Raw genomic sequence first — 17,926 nt, forward strand, 5'->3', positions numbered from 1 at the left:
ACACACACACACACACACACACACACACACACACACACACACACACACACACACACACACACACACACACACACACGCATGCACGCGCAGGTCAACTAATGAGGAGTGTGTTGATAGTGTGGTGCATTGTGAGTTTAGCAACTCGACCCCAGGGCATGTTGTGGAGTACTGCTACTCTGACGCCCTCCCTGTCATGTGGCTCTCCAGTAACCATGCTGTCTTTATTTATTTTTTTCCTTTTTTCATTATTTGATTTGTACGATATCATGGGTGATGAAGAGGGCCTCTTCATCTGTATCACACTGAGTCGCGTGAAACTGGTCCTATGAAATCGGATTAGTCCACCATAATCAACACGCACACACACACACGCATGCATACACACACACACTCCATTGCACACATAGACACTTACTTTCTCACTCGCTTACTAACTCACTAACACGCACACACATGCACGCACACACACATGCACGCACACTCGCACACACACATGCACATACACACACTCATATGCACACATGCACATATACACACATGTACATAAATACTCACACACGCACAAACACACGCACGCACGCACGCACGCACACACACATTCTGGTTGAAAACTTTGAGGATGATGACGCCCTACGGGTAACATACACTTGGCTGCCCTTCACCCATAACGAGTAAACCTTGCCGTCAGTATAATTAATGACTAATCTAACCTGTTTACAGCAGTTGGGTAATTTATTTAGAGCTACGCGAAAAGTCAATAGCAGCACAGGGTCACCAGTTCAACGCTTTAGTCAATATACTGTGTGTGTGTGTGTGTGTGTGTGTGTGTGTGTGTGTGTGTGTGTGTGTGTGTGTGTGTGTGTGTGTGTGTGTGTGTGTGTGTGTGTGTGTGTGTGTGTGTGTGTGTGTGTGTGTGTGTGTGTGTGTGTGTGTGTTTGTGTGTTTTTCATGTGTCAAAATGACAATCAGTCAACATAAAAAATATATTTATACAAATCTTTTGTTCTTTATACAGTCTTTTCTTGCATCACAATTTACAAATGTCAATTTTATGAAATTTTGATTTAATTATACGTCACCCCTTGTATTCTTCTGATTGGTCGTAGTGTTATCCAATTGAGTGCAGAGATATATTTTTCAAATGCATGCTTGGTGCCACCCCTCGAGTTGGGCCATTTTCATTACTGGTTGCCAGACCCTACAGTATTTTCAGGCTACACACACACACACACACACACACACACACACACACACACACACACACACACACACACACACATAGAGACCTATATATTGGACTATATACTGTACGCGCCTCTCAAGTCGCAGGGATGTGTAGAGTCTGACCTGTGTGTGTGTGTGTGTGTGTGTGTGTGTGTGTGTGTGTGTGTGTGTGTGTGTGTGTGTGTGTGTGTGTGTGTGTGTGTGTGTGTGTGTGTGTGTGTGTGTGTGTGTGTGTGTGTGTGTGTGTGTGTGTGTGTGTGTGTGTGTGTGTGGACATGAGGAAGTAGGTTAGGGGGCTTCAATTTACACCCAGCTGTCTTCCACTGAGGTGTTATTTATACACTCATCCTCAGGCTGCAGGGCTGTGGTTAGAGAGCTGGGGGGCTGGGGGATAGAGGGCTTGTGGGCTGGGGGGCTGGGGATAGGGACCTGGGGGGTTGGGGATAGAGACCAGGGGGGTTGGGGATAGAGACCAGGGGGGCTTGGGGGCTGGGGATAGGGATCTGGGGGTAGAGGGCTTGTGGGCTGGGGGGCTGGGGATAGGGACCTGGGCGGCTGGGGGTAGAGGGCTATGGGTCTGGGGATAGGGGGCTGGGGGGCTGGGGGATAAAGAGCTGGGGTCAGAGGGCTGGGGATAGAGGACGGTGGTAGAGGGCTGGGCCACTGGGATTGAGGGCTAGCGGCTTGGGGGCAGAGGCTGTGGGGCTAGGGTTCATGCATAATTGTGTGTGTTCGTTCCTAACCCTAACATTGGACCATGAACTTCATTGCAACTTATTTGATGGACCATCTTTGACCATGGTTCGATCACTAAACCGCGCCATGTAACACCATACTAAACATGTATAGCTTGGTGACCCGTGGCTTGATTTCAGCCTTATTTACCTAATCTGCTGGGTATTGTTTCAATCATGTGATTTACACAATTTATATACTCAAATCCATTTTAATGGGACGGATAAATAGTACAAAAAAAAAGTTTTTTATGCTTTTTGAATAATTATCTGGAAATCAAATCCATTAAAGTTGAGTAGGGTGACTTGTAAATTGACCTAGTTTCCCTAGCCTCCCAGGAAGTGTTTTATAAATGGCATCTTTCTCTATAAGAGGAAAGAGTGGGTGTCTCAAACAGAAACGTAACACGTTTCGGTTTTGTATTTGTGTAGTTTCCTTAAATCTATGGTTGCTGAAACCAACATACTGTATTCTGCCCTGCTAGTGGCATGAGAGTGAACAGCCCATGGGATTAGAGATTAAAAAAGCAACACGATTCCAGCTCACACCGATCCCGGATGTCAAGCAACAGTGTCAATTTAATTGCTTTGCAACGTTGAAGAATTGATTCAATATCATCATCATCATTTTCATCCTCATCATTTTATAAATCTATCACGGCTACTCCAGTATTTAAAGAATGCTAGTACTGAGGTTCATTCATTGAACGGAAACTCAAGCGTACAGTGTCCTTGAGCTGCATGCTCCAATTAAATATACTAGAGTTTTCACGTGCGTGTGTTTCGCTGTCTCAACCTCTAGTTGTAATTAACAGGGGTAATGGTTCAATGGAAAGTGTAGTATACTATGCATGCAAATCAATTATTAAATAGCTTTTACTGTTATTCAGAGTTGATAAGTGCATTGACATTTTAAAATGCAAGGCAACTACTATTGGTTAGTTGAAACCTGTTTTCATTGTGTTATAGGGACACTGTCTCTTTAAGATCAAGTCACTCGTGTGTTGATATGCCGGTCGGCTCGATGTTGGAATTTAATTGTGAAATGGATTACTGTTCACTCACATGTAACAAGCAGGGCAGAATACAGTATGTTGGTTTCAGTGACCAGAGAATTAAGGAAACTAAATAAATACGAAACCGAAACCTTCGGTTTGTGACACCAACTCTTTCCTCGAAAAGCTGCCATTTATAAAACACTTCCTTGGAGGCTAGGGAAACTAGGTCAATTTACAAGTCACCCTACAAAACTGAAATGGTTTGATTTCCAGATAATCATTATGTAAGGGATAATGCCCGACGAGGTGTCCATTATCAGGAATTAATGGACGACGTGGAGGCGTGGCATTATCCCGCTTATACCACGGTCACTTAACAACGGTGACCAAATTAATGCGTTTTACATGCGTTTTACAATCTGAATATAAAGTTTTCCACAAAACATACATTTGTTTCCCTGGTTACGCCTGAGGGTCCGACTAATACCCGGAACCACCATTACACGCCCGTTGGGTTCTCATGCAACGGAAACGTTGTTCACTCCTCCAGTAATTAGGACGGACCATAGCTACGACTTTAGAACGGGAGGTAGCGGGAGGTATTATAGTCTGCTGAGCTTTGTTTTGTTTCCCGTTGCTATGGTTACTACTATTTTAGAGACGATACGCCAGCTAGCGCATTAATTGAGAACGGTAAACAGACAATTTGACGGAACTACTTGTCCAGGTGTCCGTATATCAGGAGTTAATGCACACACCCTGCATCCAATCAGAATCGAGTATTCCCGCAGACCGTGGTATAAGTGTTGATAGTGAGACGTTATGTTTAAAAACATAACGTCTTACCTGGGCGAGTGTCGCTGCGGTGTGCGCACGTGCGTGTGTGTTCTTTCCTGCGTGTGTGCCGATCATGGGGCCGATAAACTTCTTACCTGTGCGCATGTGTGTGTGTGTGTGTGTGTGTGTGTGTGTGTGTGTGTGTGTGTGTGTGTGTGTGTGTGTGTGTGTGTGTGTGTGTGTGTGTGTGTGTGTGTGTGTGTGTGTTTGAGTGTGTGCGCGAGTGTGTGTGCGCTTCCATGTATGTGTCGCTGCCTTTGTGTTGACGTGCTGTGTGTGCGCGTGCTTGTTTGTGTGTGTGTGTGTAGTGTGTGCGTTTCCGTGTATGTTCGTGCACATGTGCATGCTTGCGTGTGTGTTCTTACCTGCGCGTGTGCCGATGGCGGAGCCGTTAAACATCTTACCTGTGCGTGCGTGCGTGCGTGCGTGCGTGCGTGCTCCAGTGTATGTGCTGCCTTTGTGTTGACGTGCGGTATGTGCGCGTGCTTGTGTGTGTGTGTGTGTGTGTAGTGTGTCCGCATGTGTGTGCGTTTCCGTGTATCTTCGTGCGCATGTGCGTGCTTGCTGTCACAGTGTGTATCTGTGCGTCCGCTTGGCACATGCGCACTTGAGTAACTGGTGCGGCAGGCCTGCTATTATAATAGTAAGATTTAAATAAATATAATATTTAACAAGTTAAATTAAAGAATTCTATCCATATTGTGCAGATGTGGCAAACTAAAAAAAACAAACATGAAGTTATCATTCCAGCAAGCTCTGTAAAATATTATTTGATCTTGTTGTCACACAACTTTTGAGACTTTGTGGTTCTTTATTTTCTTCTTTTAATTCACAGGGCAGATCAGTGCAGGTTTGGCTGAAAATCAATGTGGTGCCGCAGTTTACTTCTTTCTCCTTCTCCTCCATCCATTTGTTCTCTGTGGGCCTGACTCCTCTCTCGTCTCCTCAGGGTTGACTGACTGGCTGCCCGGAGGCTGTCTTTGTGGTCTCCCCTCCACTGGCTTCCACCATAGGTGAGCATCAAGTAAGAAAATAAGTACTTCATTCCCTAATACCAGAAGGGCATGGGAGGATTCCACAGCAATCAGGACAGTTCTGGGAAAGAAAAACGAAAAAAAAAAAGCGGACAAACTCACATGGTTAACAAATGGGGATAATAATAAGAAAACATTATATAATTATGAGGCAATTCTCACGGTTTATTGATCAGTTACCTTTGTTGCCGTTGACTCCTTATCCTGTTAATTTATGTTTTATTTATCCTCGTTCCTCATGTGTGCAAGCTCTTTCGTTACAATCAATGTCGTTGTCACTGAGATGGGAATGTTGCTTTGGTAAAACAGTAGAAGTCTGTGCTAGTGAGTGGAGGCTATATTTCTTTTTTGCGACCGAAGATCTCTTCTTTCCCTGGTTCTTTGCTTCTTTCTTATCTCTTATGAACCAAAAAAGCAATGCTTAGCAACACCATAACACTTACATGTTGTACTTGCTCTGGTGTCTAAATTACTAAGCATATGTCAACGTTGTACACTGAGTCATTTAAATACCCATGTGGGGTATGTGGTGATGACACGTCAGTGAAGTTCTATAGAACCCCATGTCAGATTTTGTGGTCGGGCATTTCTGAAGACTCGAAATGCCAAAACGTGTAGAACTTCTTACAATTCTTTACTAGAAGTCAGATGTTCCTTCAAACCAAAAGGGACACCTTCAATCCAAACGCCTCACACAAACAACATACAAACACGTCATATCTTCATCCTCAGATAACGATAATGATGGCCTCTCAATGTGAGAGAGAGAGAGAGAGAGAGAGAGAGAGAGAGAGAGAGAGAGAGAGAGAGAGAGAGAGAGAGAGAGAGAGAGAGAGAGAGAGAGAGAGAGAGAGAGAGAGAGAGAGAGAGAGAGAGAGAGAGAGAGAGAGAGAGAGAGAGAGAGAGAGAGAGAGAGAGAGAGAGGCGCCCAGGAGCATGTGGGAGACGCTTTTGTTCCCTTTTCCAGAAAAGCAAAAGCAAAGAAGTGTGCGACCTTAGGGGGGGTTTAGATATAATAGTAACCAGTCAGATTCCACCATGTGGTCAAAAGGGATTGATTGCTTTGTACACACAGACAGGTAACACATACATATTCACACAGAGACCCCCCGACACACACACACAAAAATACATCAGTGGCGGCTGGTAGTTTTTAAAGTGAGGGAGGAAGGACCGCGCGCTTGGTTGCCATTGGCCTGCTTGCACTGTTGGTGTATGGTGGCATAAGGATGTGAGACTCAAGTTGTTTCAGGTTGTTTTGGTTAACTACAAAATAGTAGGGAGGGATAGTTACGTGAATAAATTTGAAACAAAGCCACCAGTGGCATCACTGTAATTTGAAAGCTGGCGGGCAGCATGTCTTTGAAATGGACTACAAGGGCAGAAGGAAAGGATACAAAGCCCATTAGTCAAATCAGGCCTACTCTTGATTTGTAAAAGTAAATAAAAAAATCTGGGCCTATTTTTGCCCACAATGACTGAAGTTATTGGTTGTAATTTAGCTATGTTTATTTTCAGGTACAATTGTTTTAAGAAAAGACTGACCAAAAGTGATGCCATTTAAAATGCATCATGCTCTGAATCATTCACCCTTTCCACACCATTTCCACAATATCAAACAGAACGGTCAGAGTAGCAAACTAGTAAAAGACGAGAACATTATTCTAGATTCAACCCCATGTTATTCACCGGCCGCCAGTACTTTCTGGGAAATGAATGGGAGTCAACGGAGGCTGAGGGAGGACCTTCCTCCCTGAAGTAATTGTCAAAAGGCGATAGGGGGTGCTAATGTCCCTTTACCCAGGGAAACGAACATTATATATTCAAAGGCATTAAGTAGTCATATTTAAGGGCATTAATTCATTACAGCAGTCTGGGCAATCTACATTTTTTTATTCTCAACAATGTTAAGGAGGATCTTCCTCCCTCTCCTCCTGTTAAGGAGGATCTTCCTCCCTCTCCTCAATGGAGAGCCTCTACTGATGTGCATGCACTGGTTTATATACACATGCCTACCATGGGCATAAATCCCTTTTGTTCCGCACGATAGCTGGGTCAGTATTGGCTCCAGCAGGCCACGGCAGACCTTTCAGGCAGCTATGAGAAGCAGATTGTTATGATCCACCTTTTAGATTCAAGACAAGACATTATTGGTTGACCTCCCTCGTTCTTGCTCTCTCTCGCTCCTACTCTGTGCCCTGTTGGGGTTGGCTGTGTTGTGGAAAACGTGTTAAGCCTACTTTAAGCATGAATGACTTGACCCTTGGGTGTTATCTAGTCGTGTTGAATGTGAAATCGTCCTCATCAATGGCACTCCGGGTCTCCCTTCCAAAGCACATGTTTGCTTGATGGAGTCCAAAGAGAAAAAAATGTATAGAATACTGTCGGCCAGCATGTGTGTCCCTGATGTTTTGCCGTTTTCATTGTCCAAAACCTGGGGCCAGTTTTGGACACTTGGGCTGTCTCGCTCTCTCTCTCAATATTGGTCTCTATCTCTCTATCTCCCCTTCTCTGCCCCTCCCCCTCTCTCTCTCTCTCTCTCTGAATAGAAATCATTGCTAAAGCGGGACAGAAGCGTGTTCTTTGGATTTTCTCTCTCTCTCTCTCTCTCTCTCACTCTATTAATTAAAGGTGGAGCTGTACACGTGCTGCATGTGACCGAATGAGTGAATGAAAGGCAACCTTTAGTTCCCAGATGACCTGGCTCTGCCCCCGTAGATACTGCATTAATACTCTTTACATTGTGGTGTATGCTTGGGTGAAAAGAGTGCTCTATTGATCTTTGCATAATCAACCTTTTCCTTTGAGGTGCAATAAGCCTGACTTGTTCAAAGAGACCATGTCATGTGCAAAATTAATTTGTTCGAGATAATTGGAAACTTATGATTTTGTGATGTTGCGATTATAGCCACGTTTGCCTCGAACTCAAAGCCATTTTGTCCACACAAACGTTTTACAGTCAGAGAGAGAGAGATAGGGAGAGGGAGTGAGAGAGGGAGGGAGAAAGAAAGAGAGAGTGACAGGAAAAAGCACTTCCTCACAACCACACAAAGTTGACTAACTTCCTCCTTCTACTCTCTTTCTCTCTTTCTCTGCTCACTTTCTGACTCTCCCCACGCCCCTCTCTCTGTGTCCCATTGTCTCAGGTTTGTGGAGCTCCTGTTTAGAGTAACACAGAGCTGAAGACCGCAGGTAACAACTCAGCCGTTTATCCCAATTAGTATCTAGGTGGCAGGTGCACAAGGCACATTGCATTGTTGATGTCTACTCTCTAGCCCAACGGCCTGCCGGTATTCTGTCTGTCTGTCTCTCTGTTAGTCCTTCCGTATGTTTACTTGTATGTCTGTCCATCTGTTTGTCCCCCCCATCTGTTTTTTGTGTCTGTCCTCAGTCTGATGGCACGTCCGTCTGTCCATCTCTCCATGAGAGATCCCCAGGGAGGAATCAGTGTCTCAAGCTGGGGGTGTAAATAGTATTGCACCAGCCCCTCTAGGGTTAATGTAAGCCGGGCAGACTTTTAGAAGCAGCCAGACAGTTTCAGTTTCAACCAGCCTTGCTGAAAACCATAATATTGGTATGTACAGGTATTCAGCTTCTGTGTGTATCTCTCTGAATATAGCTGTGTGTAACTCTGCAAGGATTTTTGTGTACGTACACTGTGTATCTTGTGTGTGTGTGTGTGTGTGTGTGTGTGTGTGTGTGTGTGTGTGTGTGTGTGTGTGTGTGTGTGTGTGTGTGTGTGTGTGTGTGTGTGTGTGTGTGTGTGTGTGTGTGTGTGTGTGTTTGCAGGCTTGCATGGCATAGCAAACATCAGCAGGCAAGGAAGACCATTCAGGATTCTTTTTGAAAGACAGACTCCGATTGGATGGTTACGTCGGAGGAGAGCAGATCTCCTGATTGGCCGGTGGGGTTGGATGACAGAGCTGATAATTGCCATAGCTGCCCTCAGGGATACAAAGTGTTTGACTTCCACGGTTACTTCCTTTTGTACTGTGTGTTGTTTGTTGTTATGTGCCTCAAGGTCATCTGAGTCAAGGCTATGGTTGTCTTCACATGAGAAACAAGATTAGGAGACTACTAGGAAGAGTTAACAAATTCCCTGAAAGGAATGCAGATACTTCAATGGCTGATTGGCCATATAATTGTATTCATGCGCAAAACAACGTAATAGCATCTGAAAGGTAATGCCTTTCATTTGGTTAGATATTTGTCCCCTCACCTCAGTGATCGCGGAGAGCACACTAACATTTGCTTTGGGTGTTTTAACAAAAGGTCCACCCTATCACTGTCTTTGAGAGATGAAGGTGAACTTTTGAAAGCTTTTTAAAACCTTTGGCAGCAGTTGGTTCTCAAGAGTGGAGGGAAGTGTTGTGACAGTTTATGTTCTTGGGCGTCAAGCAATCCGGTGGCTGAGTGCAGGGTGTGGGTGTCGAATTGAAGTCAGGGCACTGAGGGATCTACGTCTGCGAGGGCATTAGCTTATGCTTATTGTATTAGTGTCGCTGCTGCAGATTAGAACATGTCCATCACAGTTAGACTTGGTTTACTGATCTCCGCCAACCCAGTTTCACAGTCCCTTCCTATTGGGTCAGTAACCCCGATTCACAGTCCCTTCCTATTGGCTGAAAGATTCATATTGCCTATCCGTTGGCTAGAAGGTTTCAAGTCCCTGCCTACAGGCTAGCAGTTCCCATCTATTACTCACAGACTCTTAGTTTCCAGCTCAACTGGAGGAAAATGCTGACAGATAAAGATCGTATCCACAACCACAAATTTGAGAGCGTTTTACTTTCGGTTAGGAAGTAGCTTGGGCCTACTGTTCTCACTGTCTTGACTTTTAAAATTTGAATCATGATTATTATTAGTTATTATTAGGATATTGATTTTTGTTATGAACATCATTATTTTGTATTGGTAGTATTAGTAATTGCTAATAAGATCAGAAAACGTGTAAAATCACACCTGCAACATACCAGCAGGTAGTCCTCATGCTCTATGTAACCTTTAACACAGATCAATGTGTCCTATCCTACAAAATAAAGGTTCTGATGCAAATCGAATCAGGTCTATTAAGATAACTTTATCAGAAACAGAGACAGTTTCCTGTGACAGGGCTAGTGTTTGGCATGTTTTTGTTGATATCATGAATACTTTTCTGATGATGTGCACACACGCATATGTAATCCACATTATCATCAGATGAGAACCAAAAAAATCACTTAGAGAGAGCCGGCAAGAGGGAGAGATTATCGGGGGACAACAGAGTATGTATAAAATATTAAACGCCTGTTTAATGCAGAACCAGGAAGTAAAACAAGTGATGTTGTTGTTGAGAAATATGGGTTTGGCCATCTTTGTCAGCAAAACGACCATTGATAAAGCAGAAAACACTGATGACGCAGCCCATTAAACACAGTTCCTGAACGCCCAGTCACCGAGAAAAAAGATTATACATTTTCCTCTAGTTCCACAGGCAGGCAGACACACATATACAGCACACGCACACACCACACCCAACACACCCCCACACACCCCCACATACATCAAATCACATCACAACCCACCAAACACACAAACCCCACACCACACCCATCACACACACACACACGCACACACGCACGCACGCACGCGCGCGCACACATGCACGCACCCACGCACGCGCGTGCGCACACACACACACACACACACACACACACACACACACACACACACACACACACACACACACACACACACACACACACACACACAGACCCTCATCATCAAACCATTTGACTCATCCTGTACGGCGGCCGATTTGGCTCTTAATCAATGTATATTTGAATGTCTATGGCGATATGTATGTAGAGTATTTTTTACATGATAAGTGGATGTGAATGTGCATGTGTAAGCCTTTATCTGATAGCATGCACCTAGGCATCCACTTATACACAAAACTAACAATCTAAATAAACACAAAGCCGTTATCTGGAAGCAATGCACTTACCCATCCAGTTATACGTACAGAACAGTCTACGTACACAGCGACTTTGCACTGTTAATTTCTAGCCAATGGGGACGCTTGATTTTACTAGGCTCTTGACCATCCAATCAGGGCACGATGTGCCCTGGAGTTGCCAGTGTTACACCGGATAAATAAATGTTAAAAGCAGCCAGCAAATTCTATCAATTTTTTAGAATGTAGAACATTGATGTCGTTATGGCAACAAGTGAGCCATTATTTGTAGTAAAGCCGTCTAAATCATTTCTCTTTAAATTAGTTAATGACTAAGGTGCACTATTGGTGATGGATCTCTATCTGGGTTTGTGTAAATAACACTTTACGTAGAACTCCTAAACTCTTAAGAAACATGAACTGTGCTGACATTGTATATATTGTGAATGTTAATCATCACAGCATCCCGCTCCTATCACAGGAACCAAGAATCAATTATTTCAGGGGTTGTTCAGGATGTTGTGTTCAAATAACATGTTCATATATTAAATACAGGATATATGTGTGAAGGTTACAGAAAATGAAATGATGCCCATAGGTTGTAAACCAGTACATATATGCGATAACTGTGTTATGATTGATAATAAAATATAATTTGTGTTATTTCAGAATAAGTAGAATATGTAAGTGGGTTATAACAGAATGTTATAATTAAAAAAAATGTATAACTAAAATTCATATACAATTACTGAATAAAGATTATAACTATAACTTTAACTATATGAAAATATTGCATTTTCCACTGAGAATAAAATGTATGCTGTTTTCCGGTTTGCTGCTCTCCTCATGGCTTTTCAAAGTAATGCGTGGTGTTTGGACATTTCTGCTCTCCACAGCAGTTAAGGAAAAGGATTACCGTATCAACTGCACGCAAAATTGGACTTTGGTGTACCCACTGCATGCAGTCTGAAAGTCAGATTGATGAGATTGGGTTGGTCCTCCATTACAAGAGTCTATCTCCCTAGGCCTTCTGCACTTAGTGTATACATTTCATCACCAAGCAGCCCTCTTAATGGATGCCTGTCGAGGGAGACAAAAATAAACCCATAAAAAGGCATTAGTACAACTAGTTACGGAACCATTTTTTTATTGAATGTCCAGTTTGTCTAACTGTGACCAAGTTGGTTCTCTTCTTTGAATACTGCCGGAGACTAGAGTTGGAAGCTCTGACTCGAAGCGTACTTTACTGTGATGTTCTGATGGAAACGCATCTCAATGTGCAAAAGTGGAGGAAAGGGGTTGTCACCGAAACTGGAAAACTGCTTGTTTTTATCGCACATAGATTAATGTGGCCTTCCCCTCCTGAGTCACCATACTGACATGCAGTCTGACAACACAATGTGGAAATATTCACAGTATGCTGGAACCATCATCTTCTTTATATCTTGGGAACTTTCTACTTCTCCACTTTGCCTGATCATTTAATTTAGTAGGGGTGCTATGTATATGACCAGAAAGTAAAAAAGTTCCTGTTTGTCGTGTTTGTTTAAAGGGGACATATTATACCACCAGGTGTGAGTGTGATTAGCCTTTCAAGCCGTTTCGAAAATCTGCCCCATATGACATAATAATAATAATAATAATAATACATTTAATTTAGAGGCGCCTTTCAAGGCACCCAAGGTCACCTTACAGAGCATAACGTTATCATAAATCGTTTAAAAACAAGACATTGTGGAAAAATAATAATAATAATAAATAAATAAATAAATAAAACAAAAACAAGACAAAACAAACAAACAATCAAGACAGTGATCAGTTAAAGTTACACGCCCACATCACTAGTGGGCGTGTCCACCTAGATCTGTGCTGGATAGATGAGCAACATTTACTTCAGTCCACTGGGTAGGCTGGTAGGCTGATCTGTTCAGCATAGATCCAGGTGGACACGCCCCACTAGTGATGTCATATGGGGCAGATTTTCGAAATGGCTTGTAAGGCTAATCACACTCACACCTGGTGGTATAATATGTCCCCCTTTGTGTTTCTATCAAAGATAAATTATGTAGACGTGAAATGAATTGATCGTTCTTCCATCTACCTACAATTCTTCAAAATACTATCAAGTTTGGAGCTGGGGTGGCTCTGTGTCAACACTAGCCATTACCTTGTAATTACCTTGTCTTCTAAAGCTGGGCAGCATCTTACCCCCTTTGCTGGTGACTCCGACTGCAGTACACCGCAGTATCTGTTCTGCTGGGCACCTTCAAGTAGATCAGACTACAGCATAGCAGCCAAACCCACCATGGTCCCTTGTAACTTGCTTCGAACATAATCACAGCAGATCGATTAGTGGTCAGTTCTCTGCAGGTAGAAAGGAGTTTAACTATACAACTATTCTGGTTAAAGTACCAACTACATCAAGTATAGACTGGTATATACATTTGGTAATTTGCCCCCCCTTCTCCATCCTGCTCATATCTCAGATCATCTGCTAATTTCTCAAATGTTATCCTGTCCCTAATATGCGCTGGATCTTTAGGCTAGTTTAGTACTAGCTAGCTAATTCATGCAGTATGGTCGAGCATCATAGCGTTGAGTAATGTCAAAAACAATAGACCATCAATTTCATAATTAATATTTACCCTCAGTTGAAGTTGGGTCCAGGAGGAGCACAACATTGCAGCATTGTTGCTCCATCTGTTGGAAAGCACTAGTATTATGAAATTGAGGCAGTGCTTTCCCTCCGACTGGATATCGTGGCCCACAACACCATCTCATTAGCGTAGCGATAAAGTTCCAATACGGCCAGCTCTTACAGCTTTCTACTTTCTAACAAACATATTTGCAGCATTTGCTTTCTGCTTTTTACAATCATTTATCTAGCGTACCACAATGGCAACTCCAAATCACATTGTTCCCTGATCATTTGCACCTGTTTGGACGCGTGACTGTGCGTTCGTGTGTGTCTCAACTGGAAACAAATGCAGGTTCAATACCTCTCTATGTCAAGGTCACACACAAACACACACAATCATCGTAAGGCTGTTGGCCCAGCGGTGTAGGTTTGTTTATTTCCTTTAGTCTCAAGGACTGAAAGGGGTAAGGGCTGGGCTGCATCCAGCCTTGGGGGGGTAGGGTTATATGGAGGTTCACAGCGTCCTGTACGTACGTCTTTTTGTGCAATGCTGGTCACGAATGGTGACTTTTATGGATTTGTTTATTTTTATTCTGTGCGATCCATCATCAGTTTTTCTCTTTCTCTATCTCTCTCTTCTTCTCTCTGTCTCTGTCTTTTGCTCTTGACCTCTCTCCTTTTCCCTCTCCCTTTCTCTCTCTCTTACTTAGAGGACTGCGTATTGATACCTTGAGATTTGATTTGTGAGCGCTGGCAACACTCTGTGTGCTGCCTGTGTGTCTGCCCGCCTATCTGCCTGTCTGTCTCCCACATTTTAATTGGTGTTGTTTCTTACCACTTGCACTGCCTTGTTTACCCCCCATGTTCCTCTCCCATCCTCTCTGCTTTTCTTATTAACCCCAAATGTGCTTCTGTCTGTCTTACCCCTACATCCCCGCCCACCCCAACTCCTCCAACCCGCCTCTCCACCCCTCCCACCCTATATCTACCCACCCTGACACCTCCAACACCCTTGACTCTTCAGCTCCACCCAACCCCGCCTCTCCACCCCTCTAACCCCACCTCCAGCCACCCCTCCACCTCCATCTCTCCACCTCCAACACCCCCCACCACCTCCACCTCTATCTACTCCATCCTCGCCCTCTCCACCACCTCTTCCTAAACCCCCCCCCCCCCCCCCCCCCCCCCCCCCTCTTCTCCAACGACACCCCCCTCACCCACTGCCTCTCCCCTCTCTCCCAAAAGGGTGTGGAAGCATGGCGGTGTGGATCCAGGCCCAGCAGCTGCAGGGGGACGCGCTGCACCAGATGCAGTCCCTCTACGGGCAGCACTTCCCCATCGAGGTGCGACACTACCTGTCCCAGTGGATCGAGGGCCAGCTCTGGTGAGTTGCAATGTCTCACACTCTGTGTGTGTGTGTGTGTGTGTGTGTGTGTGTGTGTGTGTGTGTGTGTGTGTGTGTGTGTGTGTGTGTGTGTGTGTGTGTGTGTGTGTGTGTGTGTGTGTGTGTGTGTGTGTGTGTGTGTGTGTGTGCGTGCGTGAGTTTTTTGTGCGTGGTATCAGACAGAATACTCTATGGCACTTGTATTAAAGTATTCAAGCGTGTCTGTGTGCATACGTTGATAGCACTGTATCTGGCTATGCCGGTATGTATTTACGCAACATGTTTGTCAGGACAAGGTCCTCTTTCCTCTTCCTCCATGTCCATTTGTTTACTCACTCTCAGTACTTCAACCCCTAGTGAGCAGATTTATATATGAACGTAGAACTGTTCAAAGCTGAATATCCCATATGCTAAAATGCACGTGGATGCATGTTTTTTTTTTAAAGTTTGCCTAGGCAAGGCAAGGCAACTTTATTTATATAGCACTTTTCATACACAAGGCAGACTCAAAGTGCTTCACATATAAACATTGTCATACAATAAAATAAAATAATAGATAAGTAAAAGAAAACATATGCAAAGAAATGAGTAAAATAGAAAGTGCAATGTATTTAAGATCAGATCAACAGTCTCTCTGGTATCCGCGTCGGGACTCCAATCCGACCTAAAGGAACTTGGTACTTTCTCTGGGACTCCAACCCGGATTCTAGTAACCCTTAGCCTTTCTCTCTGGTATCAGATCATGTATCTTTCTGGTAAAAATAGAAAATTAAATTGAAAGTTAAAAAGGCTTTTTAGTAAGTAAAATTGAAAGTGCAATGTATTTAAGATCAGATCAACAGTCTCTCTGGAACCCAAGTCAGGACTCCAACCCGACCTAAAGGAACTTGGTCCTTTCTCTGGGACTCCAATCCAGATTCTAGGACTCTAACCCAGACAGAACTTGGAACCAAAGGAACCCACGTCGGGACTCCAACCCGACCTAAAGGAACTTGGTCCTTTCTCTGGGACTCCAACCCGACCTAAAGGAACTAGATCCTTTCTCTGGGACTCCAACCCGACCTAAAGGAACTAGATCCTTTCTCTGGGACTCCAACCCGACCTAAAGGAACTAGATCCTTTCTCTGGGACTCCAACCCGACCTAAAGGAACTTGGTCCTTTCTCTGGGACTCCAAACCAGATTCTAGGACTCTAACCCAGACAGAACTTGGGTCTCAAACCCTTATCCTTTCTCTCTCGTATCAGATCATGTATCTTTCTGGTAAAAATAGAAAATAAAGGGAAAGTTAAAAAGGCATTTTAGTAAAATAAAGGCAAAGTATTTAAGATTTAGCTGAAAGCTAAAGCAAACATAAAATAGAAAAAGGCATTTTAGTATTAAAATAGAAAATAAAGGCAAAGTTAAAAAAGCTTTTTAGAAAGTGCAATGTATTTAAGATTTAGCAGAAAGCTATAGCAAACATAAAAGTATTCAGTCTTGTTTTAAAGGTGCTCAGAGTTGGGGCAAGTCTTAAATCCTCTTGGAGTTTATTCCAGCTATTTGTTGCATAGTAACTAAATCCTGCTTTCCCATGTTTTGTGTTTTACTCTGGGGATAATTAACAGATTGGTCTCAGAGGATCTTAGTGGTCTAGAAGGCTGATGTAGTGGAAGCATATCAGTTAAATATTTTGGGCCTAAACCATGTAGGGATTTATAGGTTAGCAACATGATTTTAAAGTAAATTCTCTGACCTACAGGAAGCCAATGTAACGATTTCAGAATTGGTGTAATATGATAACATTTTTTGGTCTTTGTTAGAACTCTAGCAGCAGCATTCTGAACAAGCTTTAGCTTCCTCAGAGTTTGTTTTGGGAGACCTGTAAGGAGACCATTGCAGCAATCAAGCTTACTAGTAGTGATAAAGGCATGTACAAGTTTTTGTAAGTCTTCGGTGGACATGAGCCCTCTAAGTCTTGCTACATTTTTAAGGTGATAATATGCCGATTTTGTAACTGATTTGATGTGACTGTCGAAATGTAAATCTGAATCCATGATAACCCCTAGATTTCTGGCTTCTTTTTTTTTAAGTTTGCCTACATAACAGTTGTGTGTTTGTACGCGTGTGTTTGTGTGTTCGTACGCGTGTGTTTGTGTGTTTGTGTGTCTATGTGTACGCCTGTGTGTGTATGTATGTGTGTGTGTATGGGGGGGGGGGGGGGGGGGGGTGAGCGTGTGTGTTTGTGTCTGTGCGTGCCCCTGTGCGTGTGGGTGTGTGCACTTGTGTGTGTGCACGTTCGTGTGTGTGTGTTTGTGTGTTTGCCTGCGTGTGCACGTGTTTGCGTGGGTCCAGGGATGCCATCGACCTGGAGAACCCCCAGGAGGAGTTCAAAGCCAAACGCATGCTGGAGGGTCTGATCCAGGAGCTGCAGAACAAGGCGGAGCACCAGGTGGGGGAGGACGGCTTCCTGCTGAAGATCAAGCTGGGCCACTACGCCAGCCAGCTCAAGGTAGGCACCGTTCCCGGGAACAGTTTGTCCTCTCTGTTAGAAAAACAAGCAGGGGGAATCCAAAGCAATGACCTTAGTAACCAGCCAACACTACTTTTTATGATGTGGCACCTTCCCTCAGCTCTCCCGCTGTCCCCTCCTTTTCCCCTGTGTGTGTCTCTCTCTCTCTCTCTCTCTCTCTCTCTCTCTCTCTCTCTCTCTCTGTCTCTCTCTCTCGCTCTCTCTCTCTCTCGCTCTCTCTCTCTCCTCTCCCCCACTCTCTCTCACTCTCTTCTACTCTACGCTTCTTTGCATTTTCTAGCGCACAAAGAATTTAAACACCCTCCACGCGTCACAGAAGATTGTAGGGGAGCTGCTATAGTGCATTATTAGTTTCAGGACTGAAAAAGCGTGTGTGTGTGCCACTGCTAGAGGGGGAGGCATTGAGTGGAGAGAGTGTGTGTGTGTGTGTGTGTGTGTGTGTGTGTGTGTGTGTGTGTGTGTGTGTGTGTGTGTGTGTGTGTGTGTGTGTGTGTGTGTGTGTGTGTGTGTGTGTGTGTGTGTGTGTGTGTCTGAGTGTGTATGCGTTCAGCACGTGCATCTCTATGTGTTTACATGCATCCGTGTGTCTGGTGGGTACACGCACTAGTGCGTGTGTGTGCATGCGTGTGCG

General features: G+C 44.0%; 1 protein-coding gene across 6 annotated transcripts in view; it reads left to right on the plus strand.

The window, feature by feature from the left end:
* Window positions 1–17,926, plus strand: part of stat5a (signal transducer and activator of transcription 5a) — a 56,173-nt gene that overhangs the window by 21,111 nt on the left and 17,136 nt on the right. The window contains exons 2-5 of one of the 6 annotated variants that reach the window (XM_056579225.1): window positions 4,743–4,817; window positions 7,974–8,019; window positions 14,646–14,784; window positions 17,118–17,274. In XM_056579225.1, the coding sequence (XP_056435200.1) occupies window positions 14,657–14,784; window positions 17,118–17,274 (285 nt within the window). In that variant the 5' untranslated portion in view covers window positions 4,743–4,817; window positions 7,974–8,019; window positions 14,646–14,656. The remainder of the gene's footprint in view (window positions 1–4,742; window positions 4,818–7,973; window positions 8,020–14,645; window positions 14,785–17,117; window positions 17,275–17,926) is intronic. The other 5 variants (XM_056579217.1, XM_056579242.1, XM_056579234.1 and 2 more) reach the window with 5 other exon arrangements.

Source organism: Gadus chalcogrammus, chromosome 2 (genome assembly GCF_026213295.1).
Source record: "Gadus chalcogrammus isolate NIFS_2021 chromosome 2, NIFS_Gcha_1.0, whole genome shotgun sequence".
NCBI classification, from domain to species: Eukaryota; Metazoa; Chordata; class Actinopteri; order Gadiformes; family Gadidae; genus Gadus; species Gadus chalcogrammus.